An 18453-nucleotide genomic window follows, 5' to 3' on the forward strand; every position below is an offset into this window, starting at 1 on the left:
TAATACTATAATTAGTATTTTTTAAGTATTTTATAATATACTAGAGCTAGTAATTAAACTTAAAGCTAGTATTATTATTAATAAAAATAAGTATATTAAGTATTTTTTAAAAACTATAGGGAACGGGATAAAACGAGGTTAGGGTAGTTTTGTAGCTACTCTACGTCTCTAAGTATACTAACTACTATTTTAGGGTACTAAGAGTAGTAGTATTTTAAATAGAGCTAGTTTAAAAGCCGTTTTTTAATTATTTTAGTTTCTTAGCTATAGCTATATTATTAACGTATATTTAAATAAGGGCTTTTTTTATAATACGGAGCTTTATAGTAATAATACATATAAAGTCGAGGTTTTTATAAGTTATTATATATAAGCACTTAGTATTATTACTTAGCTAGTTAATAATAAAAACTAAGACCTACTTTAATTAGTACTAAGTAATACGTATTTTTAGCTACTATTTAATCTATTTAAATAAGGTCTTTCTATTATTTTTAAAATATAGTTCCTAAATAAAGTTAATATTAACGTATTACTTAATATTTTTTTTAAAGAGGATATTATTATAAATATAAATAAGTAAAGTAAGCTAGTTAGCTACGTTATTAAGGTACGTTAGGTAATCGGCCTAAATAATAAAGAGTAAGAAGTGCTTTATTAACTAGTTAAATAACGTAACTTTAGGGTTAATTATTAAAAACTTAGTACCTTTATTAGGGCTTATAACGCTCTATTAGGACTCGTAAAAGTAGTAACTTTATTAAAAGCTGTTAATATAGAGAGAAATCTAGCTATTTTAGCTATATTTTTTAATTATTACGTTTAGTAAAGGGGGTATATATTTAGGGGGTATTAATTATATTACTTATATATAATTAATTTAGTTAGCTATTACTTAGCTCTCTCGTACGCTTTTTTAATAAGAATAACTAATTAATATAATAAGTAGTTAATTAATTAAAATATTATCGTTCTATTTTTAAAAAATAGTTAATTAAATAATATTAAGTAGTATTATAAAAAAAAAATTTAAAATAAATTAGAACGCTATTATATTAGTTTAATTAACTAAAGACTTAATATAAAAAAGAAAAAAATAGAATAATAAGTAAAAGCTAGCGAGCTAGCCCTTTAGGCCTAGTAGTCTAGCTCGTTACGTAATTACTAAGAGCTTAGCCTCGTAGCCTAAAGCTAAGCTACGGGGCCTATAGGGCCCTAATACCCACTACTATAATATAAACTTTATTATATTAATATATTATATAAAGGCTAAATATATAATAGAAACTAATTTTTTATAATTTATCTATTTATATAGCTATAAGGCTATTAATATAGTATGTAGTATAGTTTTATCTATGTGGCTATGCCCCTGCCTGTGGCTGTGGCTGTGGCTGTGGCTGTGGCTAGCCGCGGCTCACAGAATGAGGGAATGTCATCCGGACGGCGGACCTAACGTTAGCCGACGGGTACCTACTGGCCCAAGCTCAACTCCCATTCAGCCAGGTACGCACCTATGCAGGCCCGGGGATCGTTCCGGGCGCGTGAACCCGCACCCCCAGCTCTGCCATCTGGTACCATGACAGTTTCAGATACCTCCCAGCTCGTATCTGTTAGTCTTCTACCCCCCATTTCGCGCTCATCACTCCAGATAAGCGAGTGGCATCCTAACAAGAACCTTGAGAGATCGTCGCTGACGTAGCGGGTCAGGTTGTCTGGGGCACTCATCGGAGACAGCTTCAGGAAGCTCTCTATCTATCCGCAGCCGCACCTTCAGGCACCCGTGACCGTGACTCGCCAACGCATTACGTCAAACCGGTCTGGCCTCTCAGCATTCCCAGTCTCCTCTCCCGCAAGAAGGCGAAGCGAACGGGTTGTGGTTTTCTATCTCCCCGAGTTCCTCAGCTTCTTTCATTCTTCCTCCCATCAACCAAACCCGCCAACCATATACAAACACCACAGCCATGGCGAAACACCGATCATCACCACCCTCAGTCTTCACGGCCGCGGCCGCAGCGGCAGCCCTCTACCTCCCCCTCGCCTCAGCCGCCCAACCTGGCGCCGCCTCCCCTGTCCCCGCCCCGATGCGCGACCTAACCTGGGGCCAAATCAACTTCCTCCACACCACCGACATCCACGGCTGGCTCGGCGGCCACCTCCTCGAACCACAATACTCTGCCGACTGGGGCGACTATGTCTCCTTTGCCGAGCACATGCGCCGCAAGGCCGACGAGCAAGGCGTTGACCTCCTTGTCATCGATACGGGCGACCGCGTAGAGGGCAACGGCCTCTACGACGCCTCCTCCCCGAAAGGCCTCTTCACCTACGACATCTTCAAGGAGCAGACCGTCGACGTCATCTGCACGGGTAACCACGAGCTCTACCAGGCCGACGCCGCCCAGCGCGAGCACGACATCACGGTGCCGAATTACAGAGAAAACTACATTGCGAGTAACCTCGACTACATCGACCCAAAAACGGGCGACCGAGTCCCGCAGGCCAAGCGCTACCGCAAGTTCAAGACGAAGAATCAGGGGCTCAACGTTGTCGCTCTCGGCTTCCTTTTCGACTTCACGGGTAACGCCAACAACACGGTCGTCCAGCCGGTCGAGGACACGGTCAAGGAGGAATGGTTCAAGACGATGCTGCGCGAGGAGAAGCCCGACCTCTTTGTCGTCATCGGCCACGTTGGCCTGCGCATGCCCGAGTTCAAGGCCATCTTCACCGCCCTGCGCAAGGAGGCCTGGTTTGCGCCCATCGCCTTCTTTGGCGGCCACGCCCACGTCCGCGACGCGCTTTCCTTTGACAGAGAGGCGTACGCCATCGCCAGCGGTCGGTACGGCGAGACCATTGGGTGGATGTCCGTCAACAACGTCAAGAAGAAGTCAAAGTCGGCAGACGAGGTCTCGGACGAGGCGGCGGCATCAGTCTCCTTTACGAGAAAGTACATCGACAACAACCTGCTAGGCCTCTACCACCATACCGGCCTCAACGAGACAACCTTCCCGACAGAGCACGGCAAGAACGTCAGCAAGCTCATCACCAAAGCTCGCAAGGCCCTCGATCTGGACTACAAGTACGGCTGCGCGCCTCAGGACCTGTGGGTCAACCGCGCCGCCTATCCTGGCGATGACAGCATCTTCACCTGGCTCGAGACGCAGGTCCTCCCGGACGTGATCCACAAGGACGACAGGAAAGACGTGCCGCGCCTGGCCATCGTCAACACGGGCGGCCTCCGCTTCGACATCTTCAAGGGCGCCTTCACAAAGGACAGCACCTACATTGTCTCCCCCTTCACGAGCACCTTCAAGTACATCCCCGACGTGCCCTACCCCGTCGCCAAGCGCGTCATCGACCTCCTCAACAAGGCCGGCAAGATTTTCCAGGAGACGGCGGGCACGAGCGACGTCCGATTCATGAACATACCCGAGATGATGTACCCCAAGAACGACATGGTCATGCTTAAAACGGAGAAGAGCGCACAAACGGACGGCGAACCCCGCCGCCTGGAACTCCGCCACACGCCCGCCGACAACCAGCAACCTCTTTCCGACAGTGACGATGACGACAAGTCCAAGAAGCCGGACCTCATTGGCGGCTACACCACAAAGGACGACATCGGCACCGACGGCGACGACACGGAACACTCCCCCATCACCTTCTACGAGGTCCCCAACTGCATCCAGACGGAGATCGGCTTCCCCAAAGAGGGCGAGCCGGACAAGGTGGACCTCGTCTTCATCGACTTCATCCTGCAGTGGATCATTGTCGCGCTCAAGTTCAGCGGGGGCGAGTATAGCGAGAATGACGTGCTGAGCTGGTCCGACGAGACTCTGACGTACAAGATGGGCGAGTGGATCAAGGAGAACTGGAAGGGGGACTGTTAAATCAATCAAACCATTTAGAAGAGAAGACAAGGTCTTTCTTGGTTGGGTTGAGATTTTGTTTGCAATGTTTACTTGTCTAGATTGACATTGTGTTTTAAGCCTGAGGTAAATTGGGTCACTCGGTCGGAGTTTTTGCTTTGAAAGGGGTCTGAGACCCTCCTCGATATATTTGCTTTTCATGGGCGGGGGTTGCAAACAATATATGCTCTAGTCTAGACGAGACGAGACTTTATACTAGGATGTGTATAATGGCACAGAGAGAGAGAGATAGCCAGAGAGGGTGGTTACGGGCACGATTATAAGGTATGCCGCAAGGATGAATGGCAACAGAGGGAAATTCTTACACGGTAGACTAGCAATGATCAAGCATAAGACACATACTCACTTCTCACGTTGCGTCTGAACTAAAACCGAGTCAGAATCTCCTGTTCGCTGTGCTCGGTCGCATGTTTTCTGGGTACCTACTACGCTTAGTTCGCTGCTGTCGAGTGTGTCGACGGACCTGTCAGTGTCACTCACCTACCTGAAGGACGCAAAGCGAACCTCGTATCGGGTGCTCACCGGCAGATACGATCATCGTCCGGGCACTCCATCCTTTCTAGACGGCGGGAGTCTAAAGTGCATGTGGGCAACCACAATGGTAGCCCTCTGCGGCGAACCTCCTTTCCCTATCACCCCTTTGCATGCTTTCGTCGTCTGTCGTGTACTACTGTGGCGCACGGCAGAGGCCGCGAGATGAGGCAAGCCACGCAAGCCAAAAGGCGATTTCAAGATTGACAGAAATATGGTCGTGAGGAGCACCCAGACTCGAAACTTGGTCGGATCTGGATCTCTTCCCAGTAGCGTATGTAAGAGTTTTTCTTTCGGTCAACCTTTTTTCCGAAGCCCCTTCTCCAACCGACGATGGTCGAAGCCCGAGCGAAGTGCATTAGTTGTGGTTAGCTGGCGCGGGCCGACCTCTTGTGTTTTTTAGGGTGCAGGTGGCATCACGGGCGGCGACGCTATTGACAGAACTGTCAGCTGAAGCGCTGCGCAAAAGTTGGAACCGAAAAAACAGATGCAAAGTCGTCCGACTTAAGCCTGGTGGGTTTTCCTTCAGTATATGGGTGGTCGGGATCCAAGGGGGCGGGACATGGCGCGTCGTCCTATTCATGCGTTGTGCGTCTCCTCCCTAGATCTGGGCCCTGACCTATTTCTTATTCTGGTCTTGTTGTAGCCTGCATCAAGGATCCAAGATAAGGGACGGCATGAAGAAGAAGAAGCGCACTCTACCTTGGACTCTAGCGTGGTCTTAGTACCGCAAGGTAAATAATCTACGCATGTGCTGGTACCAGCATGTGGGGTGTTGTTCAAGAGAGACGAATGAATCAACTTCCAAGTCCGCCCTTAGCAGGGCGGCTGCCCGCGTAAGGAGCATTGTCGATCCGGTGGAGGGTTTCTTGTCCCTTGGATATGCCCACAGACTTCTGCAGGCAATACGAGAAAAAAGGTGTCGTGCTCGCCCGTAGATCTTCATTGAAGTTCGGACACGTTTTGACGTCGACGATCCACCTGTGACGGAGAGATTCTGATGTCACTTCCCTTGATAGGACGTGGATATGCTTTCCCACCTCGGCATCGAGTTCGTCGTTACGGAGAAAGGTTCCTCAGTGGTCGGGGGTTTACGCAGTATTTGGGCTTCTAGGGTGCCATCGGGCTCCATCGACTCCATGTTTGTTTCGTTTCGTCAATGGATCAACACGGCAGTGATGTATCAACCTGGCCTGGGGAACAAATAAGTTTCAAGGTCTTTCGTTGCTCGGATGGAGAAGCCGGCCCAGAAAGAGCATGCAAGCTAAAAAAGAGCTTCTTAGTCCAGGGACACAGGGGAAACCCCTTTTTCTGTGAGGTACGTACCGTTGGTTTGGCATCGCATCTCGTTTCTTCTGCATGGCCCTGGTGAAAATGCCTTCCCCTCTCTTACCCCCCTTGCCTAGGTATTGACCCCCCCGAATTAGCACCAAACATGATAAGCTTCGGGCAATCCAAGAATTTTAGGTACGGTGAGTATCTCGAGTAATGTACCTTTCAGTTGGCCGAACTCTGCAGAAATGCAGAACCCGCAGACATTAAATCTGCGGCCGGCGGTGGGCTAACGAAAGATTTTCGAATGAGAGAAGCCGTAGAAACTTCGAAAAAGAGATGAGTCCGCGGGTGTTGAATCTCGCAACACCCTTGATCCTGGACTCTATTGAGGTGGTATTTTCCGGGGGATTGCGTCTTATCAAACTGTATGATGCTTATCGTGGAACCTCCAAAGTGGCCCATCACGCGTTCTTGTCCAATGTCTTCGGGGTTGAAATCGCATAAGGGTCGTTATATCCTTTTTTTTTTTTCAGGGGTCTTGGCCGTCTCTCCCTTTGCAGGTCATCCGAACTTCGTCACAACTCGAGCCCGGCTTGGTGCGAGTGTGGGTGCGAATCTGGATGAAGTGCCTACGAACTCCTTGCAGCTGCAGCGAAAAGGATTCGTCCCCCCTTCTTCTTTTCCCCCCTTGAACCTCCTTCAGACGACCTCCCCCACTCGAGCTGTTGACGTGCGCGCGTGGAGGCCCTATCCCCGATAATATGAAGCTACGTCAAAGGGGGAAAAGTGCGAAATTGCACATACATTTGCCAATACGGCCACCAATTCCCAGCAGGAGGAACGTGTGCAGCATCGCTGTGTGTCGCGCTCTCACCGGGCTGCCGTTTCATTAAACACCAATCCAAAGAGGGAAAATGTGCCTGGGAGAGGGCCTGTTCTCATCTCCACACTGCAGTCGGTCGTGGTCCACCCTTCGTTGGCGACAGCGGCGACGTCGCAATAGCTCGGTCTGCTCCGGTTAAGGTCCCCATCGCAGGTTCGTTTCCTTAGACTTTTGTTTCCCGTCGTTCCTCGTCTCAGCCCTTCACAAACTTCCACCATCTCTTTACTCTTTCTCGACTCCTTGCTGGTGGCTATTGTAGACTTGTTTTGCAAGGGATCGATATCAGTCTCATCGCTCTTTATCACATACATCCCGCCAAGAAGAGACTCACCACACTTGTTGCTTTTCCGCTCAAAAACTCAAGCCCTCTCTCAACCTTGTCTCGATCCAGAATCCACTCCACCGGAGCTCTGCCCTGTCACTGATCTGGGCAGCTCGCCCATCCTGGCCTCCCTCTTCGGGACGTTATTACTGCTGGGCCCCTGATCTTGTGACGGATCAATTGCTTGGGGCCGCGAATAAGGATCGTCGCCCTTGTCCATCACCCAACGCTGCCTCCACAACTTGAGCACTTTCATTCGGAAAAGACGCGACATGGCACGTATGCAATAACCACTGCCGCTCTTCCTCTCTTTTCACGACACCATTGTTCCTGCTCGGTCGCCTTCTACGCCTCCGAGTGCTCGACGTTGGAGCCGTGGCAAGCACTTTTCACCAATTGTTCAATTCCCTCGAACTGGTTCTTCCTTCATTTCGCATAGCCATACTCGTTCGATTGTTGACCTGGACGTCTATTGCCGGGATTGGGCCCATTCTATCACTCTCTGTGCATAGCTCACAGCTTTTTTATGCCCTTCTTTTGTTCTGTATGCCCCTCACCAACCCCTCCATCTCGCTTCGAAGGTCGATCCGACTAACCAACGTAGTTTCTTGATACCCTCTTCATAACGCAACCATGGTGTCTTTTTTCGGGCTGAAACTCGGGGCCGATAAGAAAAAGTGCGCTCCCAGCCCTCTGTCCTGGATGTGCAAACTGACTTTGTGAAGGAAACCTGCTGAGAAGGCTGAGATGAAGCCTCAATGGAAGAAAATTGACCAAAACACGCTTGGTCAAGGGCAATTCTTCGGAAAAGATCTGGACCGTCCCATTCTCATCAACGGATCTCGCCCCGGCACAGCCATGTCGAATAAAAGTTTCGCCGCCAACTTCCGTCATCCGAATGCGCCGTACCTCAATGGCGGCTCATCTTCCCTAGTCGATCTGGGTGCACCCGCCGTCAAGGGTATTCGGCCTGTTGGATCTGAGGCAAACTTGAACATGCGTTGGAACAACACTTCTGTGACCAGCTTGAACAACATCGCATCTCCACCGATCATCACCGGTGGCAATGGATCAGGAAGCAGACCAGGAACACCAAACTCGACCCGGGCCAAGGCTTGGGTCAACCCTCTCGACGTTCACTTTGCTCGTGATGGTGCTGGCCCTAGGAGCGATGGAGCTCTCAGCCCGGCACCGAGTGCTGCACCAAGCGGTTATCACTCTCCGAACAATATATCGCCTCTGCCTACACCAACCGCAGCCAACGCACCTCGAAGCCCACTTGGGCAGTTCGAATTCAACCTGAACCCATCAGAGTCGTCGAAAGATGACAAACTGACTCCAGCTCCGTTGTCGCCCATCAAGGCCTTACCTTCGCCTCCTCAATCCATCAATGGTTCGCTCCCGCCATTGAGGACAGATCTCAGACCGAAGACAGCAGTCACTGCTGTTCGTGAAGCTCACAGGCCGCGGCCGGCCGCACTCCCGTCCCCAACCGCGTCGGCAGGACGTTCCAGCGACGAGGACCATTTCTATCCCAGGCCAATCATCCAGAATGTTGCCGCGAAGAGGGACACTCTCACTATCACCACCCCAAGAAGGCAGAGCTTCTCCATGGATATCGACAATGATCCTACCGGACTCGACTTTGGTATGGCGGAACGAGGACGAACACTAGAGCGGGAAAGCCCGATTATTCCGATAAGTCCTGTTATACCAGTTAGCCCACCACCAAGAAGCGCCAGGCGACCGCGCCCGCCAGAAATGAAAATCCTGCCGGAACCTCCCAGGAGCGCTGGCTTGCCGCCCCCCAGACCGCAGCAGGTACCATATGAAGGACCGCTGCGGAGTCCTGCCCGGCCTCTGGACGATTGGCCCCCTGCGAGACAGCGTCAGGATTCGGATGCTCGAGAAATGGTCTCTCCGACCAGAGACGGGGAGCGTGGCCAGTACGATAGCCGTGAACGACAAGGTCCAGAACTCAGAGAGAGGAAAGCCTCTGGTGGCCGATCTCGCGATGATCTTCCTTCCCCTCCACAGGGATACCTTGGACCCCCGCCGACCTCGAGACGGGTCGCGCCAGGTGAGGGCGAGCGGAACTACGGTGTCACACCTGCAAACCGTCGACAGCCTCCGCCGCCCGTCGAGCTTCAGCGCAAGGCGTCAAACCCGCAGCAATATCAGCCTCCTAGCTGGGATGATCGGGACGTCCACCACGGAAACTTCGCAATGGTGTCACCTCGCATGCAGTCGCCGCAGCCGCCCACGCCGAACAGCCTGATTCCCGAGGCCTCCAACGACGCGAACTGGCCGTTGCCGAGCCCGTTGGCAAGCCCAACGTTCGGAAGCCAGAGACCGCAGACACCGAAAGAAAAGGCAGAGGCTCAGCAAATGAGTCCACCTCCAGTGCTTCCTCCGCCTCGTGAGCGAGGTGACGCGAGACGGCCAGACTTTGGACTAAGGGCCCCGACTGGTATTGCAGATGAATTCCGAGTAGGGTTCATCTAGACTTCTAGGAAGGTGTTAGCAATTGGTGCATCCCATCACGCCGCCGCAGTACATAAGACACACCAAGAGACAGGGTACATCTCGGGAACCTGGAGTTTGAGGACGGAGGGCGGAATTGTTGCTTGGGTTTTTTTCCTTTGTTGGATCATTTAATGCTGGTTGGGGAAACAGAATGGCGAACGGAGCGATGTTTGACGTTGGAGTTTGGTTCCTGAGGTAGTCGTCAAATGATAATGTAATCATTCCAATTCAGGCCAGGACGGTCGTGGCTTCCATTTTCCAGTGCCATCTTAGGTACATCTAGGAACCTGAATTGAGGTACCTGCATTCGGTATTTTTTGACGGATCCCAAGGTGGAAGCACCGGCCGGGCGACAGGTAACTTACGGCATCTCGTCCCTTTCCGAGGGGCGTGGCTCCTTCCTGTTTTCCGTCACCACGCACTAGGGGTGCTGGGGTCAACCGTGAAGAGAGAACGATGGCAAGCTTGTAATTCTCAGAGAACTCGCTCTCTGATTGTCTCGTGCTAACGTGCACAGCAGAAGACATCGGACCGGCCTTATGAGACGCGAGCTTTCGGCCTCGTTTCTTCCCGACTTGACTGCGGGACTGCCAACCGCGGTGGGGCCACCATCGCTGGGATATCCACGCTAAGCGGTATATATAACCCCCAGGGGTTGAACTTTTACCAGCGGCGGACATAGCTCAGTTGGGAGAGCGTCAGACTGAAGTCAACTTCAATCACTTAATCTGAAGGTCGTGTGTTCAATCCACACTGGCCGCATGTTTCTTTTTGAGTTTTGTTCCTATTGACATCCAGATCGCTTTGTTTGTGATGGCCAGCAGCCAGCAAACAGGTTTTGAGTGGTAAAGTTTTGCATACGTTTTGTTTAATTTTCTTTCTCTCCCGTTTGCTCTGATGATAAATTGGCCGTTTTAGACTTCGTACCCGTTTGGCCCGTGCTCTTTGCCGGCAACGTCGTGAGCCTTCCTCACAGCGACATGGAACAGAATGAAATTGAGAATTTCTGCATTGCATCACAATCTCAGGAACAAATGGAAAACTAACGTACGGATATAACACGCTGTCCGTCATTCCGCTGTTTCTGGCAGCGGCATTTATGTGAAGTTTCACGCCTAGCCACTGAGAGAGCGTTCATGAGCGCAAACTCGTCATCCAGACCATTTCCTAACTAGCCCCGGCTTGCACGACATATTCCATTCGCATCTTCATACAAGCCAAGTCGAGATCTCTCAGACCCGCGACAAACCACAATAGGCGCCCCCGGGCAGCACCCACATTACGTGTAGATCGGACTACGCAACGCCTCTGGCTCAGCTGTCACAGCTCAGTCGAAACAGGGGAAAATGCGGGGGGCTAAGGAGCGAAGTAACGTCAGAGAACCGTGAGGCTCTCTCTCTCAAGAGTCAGTACTCCAGGAAGAGAGCTCTCTCTCCCCATTTTCCGCCTCTCCTCAGGAGCCAGCGCATCCGTGATTCGACTCCTTGCTCCCTCCCACCGCATCTGGAGGCCTGGGCGGCTCGGTAGACATGGGTTTCCAAAACATGTCCCGCTGCACGTTCAACACCCGGCCGACGGTGGGCGGGTCCGGGTTCGCCTTCTTTCTCCCCAGAAAAATAGCCATGAATTGAAGCTTATAGACGCCTCATCAAGGGGGTCCGACAAGGCTGGTCGCGTGAGGTTCGGTGGCTCTGGATTGGTTCGTTCAAATTGTTTGCCTTGTTACGGAGTACTTTTAAGGTATTCAAGGTTTTCCATCACACCCGGCCAGGGGAGATGAGGTAGGTGTCTCCATCCAACAGGGGGCGGAAGAAGAAGAAGAAACCCCATGCCCGTGTTTGAGATTTTCCGGACGACGGGCATGCCATCTAAACTTCCGATGTAGCGGAATGCTTGTCGTGGGTATTGGCCAAGATCGGATGTCTGACGCCCAGCCGTCTGGTCTCCTGGGCGTGAGCGATTGACGCTCTTGCTTGGGCTGGTGAACTTCTTGTTGGCCCGTCTGATGGGACAGCACTTGTGGGCGAAATGGACGGGAAGTATAAGGATCGGGACCATTCTTCGAGCTGAGCATGATCATTTCCTTTCCCTCCTCAGTCACTGTGTGATCCAAGTCGGTGCTCTCTTTCTTGTTTGTAACCTTCATTCCAGTGCTGTGCACTTTTTCGATTCGGCCAATCCCATCTTTATCCAACCTTCCTATTCTCCTCCTCCTTTTTTCCTAGGTATCTATAGGAAAGCGGCGCATATCTCAAGATGCGTTACACAACCATCACTCTCCTTGTTATTGGTCTTCTCACAGGCAATGCCTTGACTGGTAAGTCATTCGCTCAGCATTCCCCTATACATCCTCCTCTCAAGAGAGACTTTGCAAGACTGACATGGATTCCGTACAGCACCTGCTCCTCAATTCGGTGGCGGCGGCGGCGGCAACAGAGGTCAGAACGCCGGCCAAAACGGAGCCGGCAACAACGCCGGCAACAACAATGCCAATGCCGGCAACGCCAACGCCGGCCAGAACAACAATAACAACAACCAGGACAACGCCGCTGCGGACGATGCCGCGGCTGATGCCAACAATGGCAACGCGAACAACAATAACAACAATCAGAACAACCAGAACAATGGCAACAACAACAACAATAACAACCAGGACAACGCAAATGACAATGCGAACGCCGACGACAACGCCGATCAAGCAGCGGACGCCGACGCGGCGGCCGACTTTGTTGGCCTGGCTTGCACCGATGGAACTGGTGCTGGCGCTTGCCAAGCAGACGGCCAGTGCGATGTCAATGGCGACGTCAAGGTTGTCGCGGGTCAGTGTGGCCAGGCCGCTGCCGATGCCTAAAAGCAGGCGGTGTTACTATTATTGCGAGTAGCCAGGCGGTTAGTTAATGGAGGAGGTTTCTGTATATCGTATCGCAGCTCTCACATAGTGATCCTGAAATGCCAATAGTGTTGAATATAGATGTGGATTGGAAGAAAAGAAAGAGCTAACCACCGGTGTGGCTACATCTCTTGGTGCTCATGCTGGGAAATATTGGCGCTCATGTCGGGATTCGACCTCGCATACTTGTATGCGTTAAGTCTGTCGCCGAGCAGCTGGTTGGGGTATTTATTGATTGTTGACCATAAATCATTCCACCATCCAGCCGGTTTGTCCTGACCAGTCAACCTAGACGGACGCTTTCTGGCTGATGAGAGGAGTGGAATTGAGGGGACCCAAATGGGACTTCCTGTGTATATTCAGATGATGGAAGACGTGGGTTTCCAGACATCATCCCGCCTTTCTTCGGCCGCTCACTCGACACTGGCAGTATTCTCATGTTAATCTCGTTGAGCTGCAGTCAAGGGTGCTTCTGATTCGCACAATCTGGATGCCTTTAAATATGCTGATTCGAGAAGAGTGGTATTACAAGACTTGCGTCCCCGTCGTCTAAGTGAGTTTTGTTCTACATAGTGTACAATCTGAAAGCCTTTCTAGCTCAGATAAATCTTGATGGCCTCGTAACAGCCAATATACAACCCACCCCCAAAACCCGCCGCCAAAACCGTTACCGTGGCCCCTCTAAACAACCCTCGAACACCTTCTTTCAGGACAATCCCCCTGGCCACCGCAATCGGACCAATCTTTGCACGAGGAGAACTACTCGGCGTCTTTGGCGAACCGTTCTCGCCAGTCACGTCTCCGCCAGCCGCGAGCCTCATCCTCGTCTTGACGACATCGATAGGCACAAACAAACTCGACGACGCGCTGCCGGCGGCAGCAGCGCACAGTCCACTCGCGAGAACCTGCTGCGACGCACTCCTGTCCTCGGCCTTCCCCTCCCCTCCGAGGAAACGTTCCTTGAGAGTCTCGTAAAGACAAAACGTCAACGTGGTATTGGGCAAATCACTTGCCACAAGTGCCGTATACCCAGCCCACAACTTGGTCGGCTGCTTCGCGAAACGCCTCAACGTGTTCATCGTCGGAGACGTACCACTGCCCCCTCCCATTGACTGAGGAGAATCTCTCCGATACACCTGCGCATTCTGCTTCAACACCTCGGCAGGATTCGTAATAGCACAGCTAACAAGACTCGCCGCCGCGCCGCTCGCCCCGTACAAGACAGGCAACGGCACGCCAGCAAAACGGCCCTCCTCTTTGGCGCGCAGCGAGTAACCCTTGAGCCCCTCGTAAATCGTGAAGAAGGCCGCCGACGACGGTATGCTGGTGATGATGGTGGGGCCGAACCCCTGGTACAGCCCGAGGAAGAGCGTCCGGCTGACGGCGCCGTTGACGGATTTGTACTGCGTTGTGTACATTGGCGATTGCATCCGCGTGATGAGCGTGTCCATGGGATGAATGAGAAAGTCTACACTCAATGTGGCTCCCGCTGCGGCCTGCAAGTTTCTGTTAGTGAAGTCCTGTGATGGAAAGCTTCTGAAGGTTCTCAAAATGGCTGATTGCGGGATGAACTGACCGCGACGACCGCCTCCATCCCGATGGCAGACGACATTTTGGCCACCAAATGCTACAGAGCAATGAAGGGCCTCCTGTTTCATGAGAAGTTTCGATTGCGATGCATTTTTTTTTTTTTTGAATTACTTCTCCCCCCTCTGATGCACACGTGGTTTCTAGTCACCAAGTTAAAATCCGTAGCGCGCGTTGATAAAATCTTGACGTTTTTTGGTGCCTCAGTGTCTACAAGGCAGCGGTGCCCGAGGATTCCGCGCCACCCGCCTAAAATTCCAGGTCTGCCCTGGCACAATCAGCAATAGAACCAATTCAGGACATTGGTGATCGATGTGACGAATAAGTAAAAGCGCACACTCAGGACTGAGAATAGTAAAAACTATTTGTCCATTCACTGCCCACGAAAACAACTCATCGTCTGGTCCGTTTACCCCAGTCACGTATGCCTTTACCCGCTACTCACCGAGGACGGTATAATTCATTCGGGACGAAATGACTTAGTATGATGTCATCCCAAATACCGCGATACTCGCGAATGAGGGAGCTCAATTCTTTTTGAAAGAAGATAAGCCACAGGCAATTGGCAAGCTGAAGTTACTGGATGTGGTCAATCTCAGAATACTCATCCACTCCGCCGATAGCTTCGATTGGGGAACAGGAATCTCTTGGATTGCGTGTAGCCACAAATTGTTGGAAAGGACCACTTCTTTGCCGGTATGCAGGATCAAATTCTTGCACTCAATTGTCTTTGCCTGTATTGTCCAGATGAGCGGCTTTGATGATCAAAGGCCTTTCAACCAAAGGAACATGGGTAGATCAGTCGAACATTCATAACATGTGGTAACTAAACAATGGAAGTGATTCAGCAACAATGGTCTTGTCTTAGGTACGCATCCTTTAGTCTATATAATGCCTTTTTTCTTGCTCACTGAGATATCACTCTACATCTCAAACCATTAAAACCAACCAACCAACCCGCAGTGTGATAACGTGCACTACACAACTTGGTATCATAACAACCCCAGCTAAACAGAAACCATGTGCGGCATCAAACAAATCGTCGACCAGTGCAGAACCTGCTACGGCATCATCTCCAAAGAAGAGATCCCCACCATATGCCACAAGAGAACGTGGACATTGCCCGAAACCTTCGGACACGCAAAGGCATACTGTCCAGACCAAGGAAGGGTATACCTCGACAAGAAGCCAAGAATCAACCAGTGCCCGGTGTGTTACTGGGACTCATTAGATATCACAAAGGGGTTGGATATGTCCTGCCACCAGCGATTAGAGAGCAGTCTGGGCACTCGCTCGCTGTCGCACGGTCTGGACCAAACCCGGTCGACAAGCCCTTGGCAGAACACCAGTGTCCTCAATTTACCGGCTGAGAAGGAGCCAAAAAGCGTGGCTGGGAAGGTGAAGGGGTTCTTTGGTAAGTGTCTTTTCAAGGTGATTCCTGGGTTCGGTAGGTCCTCGCAGTCTCCTTCGTCTTGGGCGGCACTCGATCAATGGGAGGATATTTGTGGTGATGAGGGTATTACGGACAAGAAGAAGAAAAAGAAAAAGGATGCGTCTATACCAACAGTGACGAGGGTGTAAGTACTTTAGAAAAATGAGATGAATGCCTTGCCTCTTGTCACGCCATCTCTCTAGCACAAAAAGTAGAAGTCATTTTGCATTTCTCATTACAATACGGACAGGTGTATGACGTTTTCTGCTTGCATATCTGACGGCTAGCCTCCTCAAAAATCGAACTGACTCTGATCTCTCTGCCGGATGAGGTATTGTATGGACTCTGTGGAAGTGGTGCTCCAAACTATGATATGAAGTTGGCATCTCCTCACATGATCACCCAGACAGTCATTACATACTGTCCATCTATAATGAAGACCTGGTCACTGACCAAGGTGACGACCTGCATCGGTCCCAGATCGGCACCAGCGAGATCAACACACCCAATCATCAACCGCCAAGGCTCGCAAAGGGTGCGTTCGTCCCATCAAGCAGGCAAAGAGCCAGAACGACAAATCAATAAAGTGACGGGCTCGTGTAGTTGCAGATACACCGCGAATCTGTGATGGTAAACCCGAATACGAGATGTGAACAGGGGGTAATCCTCCGTATTCGCACCGACTTGCAACCATCGTGCACTCATGATTCAAATGCGCTACAACCTCATGGCTCCAGCGCAGAGCTGTGATCTGCAGCCAAAGGCCGTCATCCATGACCAGAATTGACCATCGCTTAGGAAATTGTCTGCCTAGAGTAGACGATAAGACAATGAGGTTCCTCAGACATCGATACTTAGCTCAAGAGGGGCATTGGCGACTGTGACCTACCCTGCGTCGAGCGTCGATTCTACCAAAAGTCCCATAGAAGCACATGGCAATGAAGAATTCATCCTCATGATGAGCACAGCGACATATGCAGCAAGTCAGGGTCAATGAACCGTGCCGCACGGGATGATCCCAGGCCATATACCCGGACCTTCTGGACCATAAGTAGTGGGGTGGAAGCGAACCGGGAAGCGGGGGGGATTTCCATGAAGATTTCGCAGGGAAGCTTCCATGAGATAGGGTAGGTAGTCCAACCATAAGCAAGAGAATATGACAAGAAAAACAAGACAAGCTAAATTCTTTTGCAGTCTTACGAATAAATGTACGGTCCCAAACCGAATACGATGGCACACCTCAAAGTCCCAGGGGTAAGAAGAGAAAGCGCCCTGGAGCGATCCACGGGCACGTCAACGGCGCCAAGGTCAGCGCCCAATCGAGACGTCTGTTTTCTACTTTCCCCCACCAAGGATCGCCCCGCAGCTGCCCCTCCTTCCCGTCTGACGATGCAGAGCTCTACATAAATGGCCCACGGCGGCGACCTTCAATGACGCACGTGGAGGAGCTCTCACTCATTAGATTTCGAGAGCCTCTAAGACATCCTCACTCACTCTCACTTTCACTCTCACTTACAACTCACTCACGACTCACGACTCAATCACGCAATCGACCTCACCACTTTATCAATCTTATCTAAGCTTAAAACTTTTGCCAAAGTCAAACCAGCAGAACCAAACCTTCAAGGTCTCATCCCGCAATCTATCCGCACTCGGGCCAAGCCCCTCTCCTCTCTCAACCAAACACAGACACCTGTCACACAACTCACACACACAATGGCGACCCGCCTCCCCGGCACGACCGTAATCGTCACCGGCTCCGGCGGCGGCCTAGGCAAAGCCATCGCCGAAGCCTACCTCGTCGCCGGCGCCAACGTCGTGATCTCCGACATCAACGAGGACCGCGTCGCCGCCGTCACCTCGGAATACCGCGACACCTACGCCGGCAAGCTCCACGGCATCGTCGTCGACGTCACCTCCGAAGACTCCGTCCAGTCCCTCATCAAGGGCACCGTAGAACGCTTCGGCCGCCTCGACGTCGTCGTCAACAACGCCGGCGTCATGGACAAGTTCGACCCCGCCGGCGACTGCACAAAGGAGACCTGGGACCGCGTCCTCGCCATCAACCTCACGGGCCCCTTCCTGACGACAAAGTACGCCGTCAACCAGTTCCTCGCCCAGGGCGGCGCCAGCGGCAGCGGCGGGCCCGCGGGCCTGATTGTCAATATCGGCTCCAACGCCAGCTACCGCGGCCTCGCTTCCGGCATCGCCTACACGGCGTCCAAGCACGGCGTCATGGCCGTCACCAAGAACACGGCGGGCTTCTACGGCGACAAGGGCATCTACTCGGTCGCGCTGCTGCTCGGCGGCATGGACACCACCAACATCATGGACGCCTTCGCCGAGGGCGTCAACCAGGCCGGCATGGCCAAGGTCACGGCGGGCATGCCCGAGTACAAGCGCGGCGAGACGGGGCTGGACCCGGCTGCTGTGGCAAAGTACTGCGTCTTCTTGACGGATAAGGATATCGCGTCGTCGGCGAACGGGAGTTGTGTCGTTCTCAACAGGAACTGGCCGCACGCCTGAGCCTGGCTTCTCATCGTTGAGGTTTGAGGAAGAAGGGGGATCGCGGATGGGAAAAGAGTCACGAGCATTGCTCATAAGCTTGTGATTGATGAGATGGCAGAGCAGCTTGAAGTAACCTAGATATAGGAAATGATACCTTATGAATGTTATTTATGATTACCAAACACCATCATCTGTGCTGGATCAATTGGCGTGTCATCGAGACCATTAGGGCTTCGACTCAAGTGTTTGTCCAAGCAAAAAAGTCTGATGGTGCTGTTCGCTCAGGCAGACTTCAATCACATTGGGACCATGACGATCAAATCACTTCAGAAGCGAGTAAGTAGCCATGGTAAAAAGGTCAAAAAGAACGCGATCCTTACAAGGACAAAACACAAGATGCGGCCAGTGTGGATTGAACACACGACCTTCAGATTAAGTGATTGAAGTTGACTTCAGTCTGACGCTCTCCCAACTGAGCTATGTCCGCCACGATCTTCGAGAAAGCGGGGCCGGTTGAGAGATTAGGTTGTCTTGCGCAGCGGGGCGCGCTCGCCGTCCGCGAAATTTCTGCCT

The 18453-nt window shown here is 51.5% G+C and overlaps 6 protein-coding genes across 6 annotated transcripts; 5 read left to right on the forward strand and 1 right to left on the reverse strand.

The window, feature by feature from the left end:
* Positions 1 to 1964: 1964 nt before the first annotated feature.
* CTAM01_09503 (calcineurin-like phosphoesterase) lies at positions 1965 to 3887 on the forward strand (the record flags this gene model as incomplete). Its single annotated transcript, XM_060525522.1, has 1 exon — positions 1965 to 3887. The coding sequence occupies one exon, from the start codon at positions 1965 to 1967 to the stop codon at positions 3885 to 3887; it is 1923 nt and encodes a 640-aa protein (XP_060379768.1).
* Positions 3888 to 7570: 3683 nt separating this feature from the next.
* Positions 7571 to 9442, forward strand: CTAM01_09504 (uncharacterized protein; the record flags this gene model as incomplete). The annotated part of the gene is made up of 2 exons (XM_060525523.1): positions 7571 to 7614; positions 7663 to 9442. 2 exons carry the CDS (start codon positions 7571 to 7573, stop codon positions 9440 to 9442), a joined length of 1824 nt encoding a protein of 607 aa, XP_060379769.1.
* Positions 9443 to 11719: 2277 nt separating this feature from the next.
* Positions 11720 to 12314, forward strand: CTAM01_09505 (uncharacterized protein; the record flags this gene model as incomplete). Its single annotated transcript, XM_060525524.1, has 2 exons — positions 11720 to 11780; positions 11860 to 12314. The coding sequence occupies 2 exons, from the start codon at positions 11720 to 11722 to the stop codon at positions 12312 to 12314; spliced, it is 516 nt and encodes a 171-aa protein (XP_060379770.1).
* Positions 12315 to 12946: 632 nt separating this feature from the next.
* CTAM01_09506 (uncharacterized protein) lies at positions 12947 to 13965 on the reverse strand (the record flags this gene model as incomplete). The annotated part of the gene is made up of 2 exons (XM_060525525.1): positions 12947 to 13849; positions 13930 to 13965. The coding sequence occupies 2 exons, from the start codon at positions 13963 to 13965 to the stop codon at positions 12947 to 12949; spliced, it is 939 nt and encodes a 312-aa protein (XP_060379771.1).
* Positions 13966 to 14960: 995 nt separating this feature from the next.
* Positions 14961 to 15521, forward strand: CTAM01_09507 (uncharacterized protein; the record flags this gene model as incomplete). The annotated part of the gene is made up of 2 exons (XM_060525526.1): positions 14961 to 15149; positions 15207 to 15521. 2 exons carry the CDS (start codon positions 14961 to 14963, stop codon positions 15519 to 15521), a joined length of 504 nt encoding a protein of 167 aa, XP_060379772.1.
* A 1567-nt stretch (positions 15522 to 17088) lies between these two features.
* CTAM01_09508 (short chain dehydrogenase) lies at positions 17089 to 17898 on the forward strand (the record flags this gene model as incomplete). Its single annotated transcript, XM_060525527.1, has 1 exon — positions 17089 to 17898. The coding sequence occupies one exon, from the start codon at positions 17089 to 17091 to the stop codon at positions 17896 to 17898; it is 810 nt and encodes a 269-aa protein (XP_060379773.1).
* Between the last annotated feature and the right edge of the window lie 555 nt (positions 17899 to 18453).

The sequence above is a fragment of the Colletotrichum tamarilloi genome (assembly GCF_030869305.1).
Source record: "Colletotrichum tamarilloi strain Tom-12 chromosome Unknown Scaffold_38.1, whole genome shotgun sequence".
Classification (NCBI taxonomy): Eukaryota; Fungi; Ascomycota; class Sordariomycetes; order Glomerellales; family Glomerellaceae; genus Colletotrichum; species Colletotrichum tamarilloi.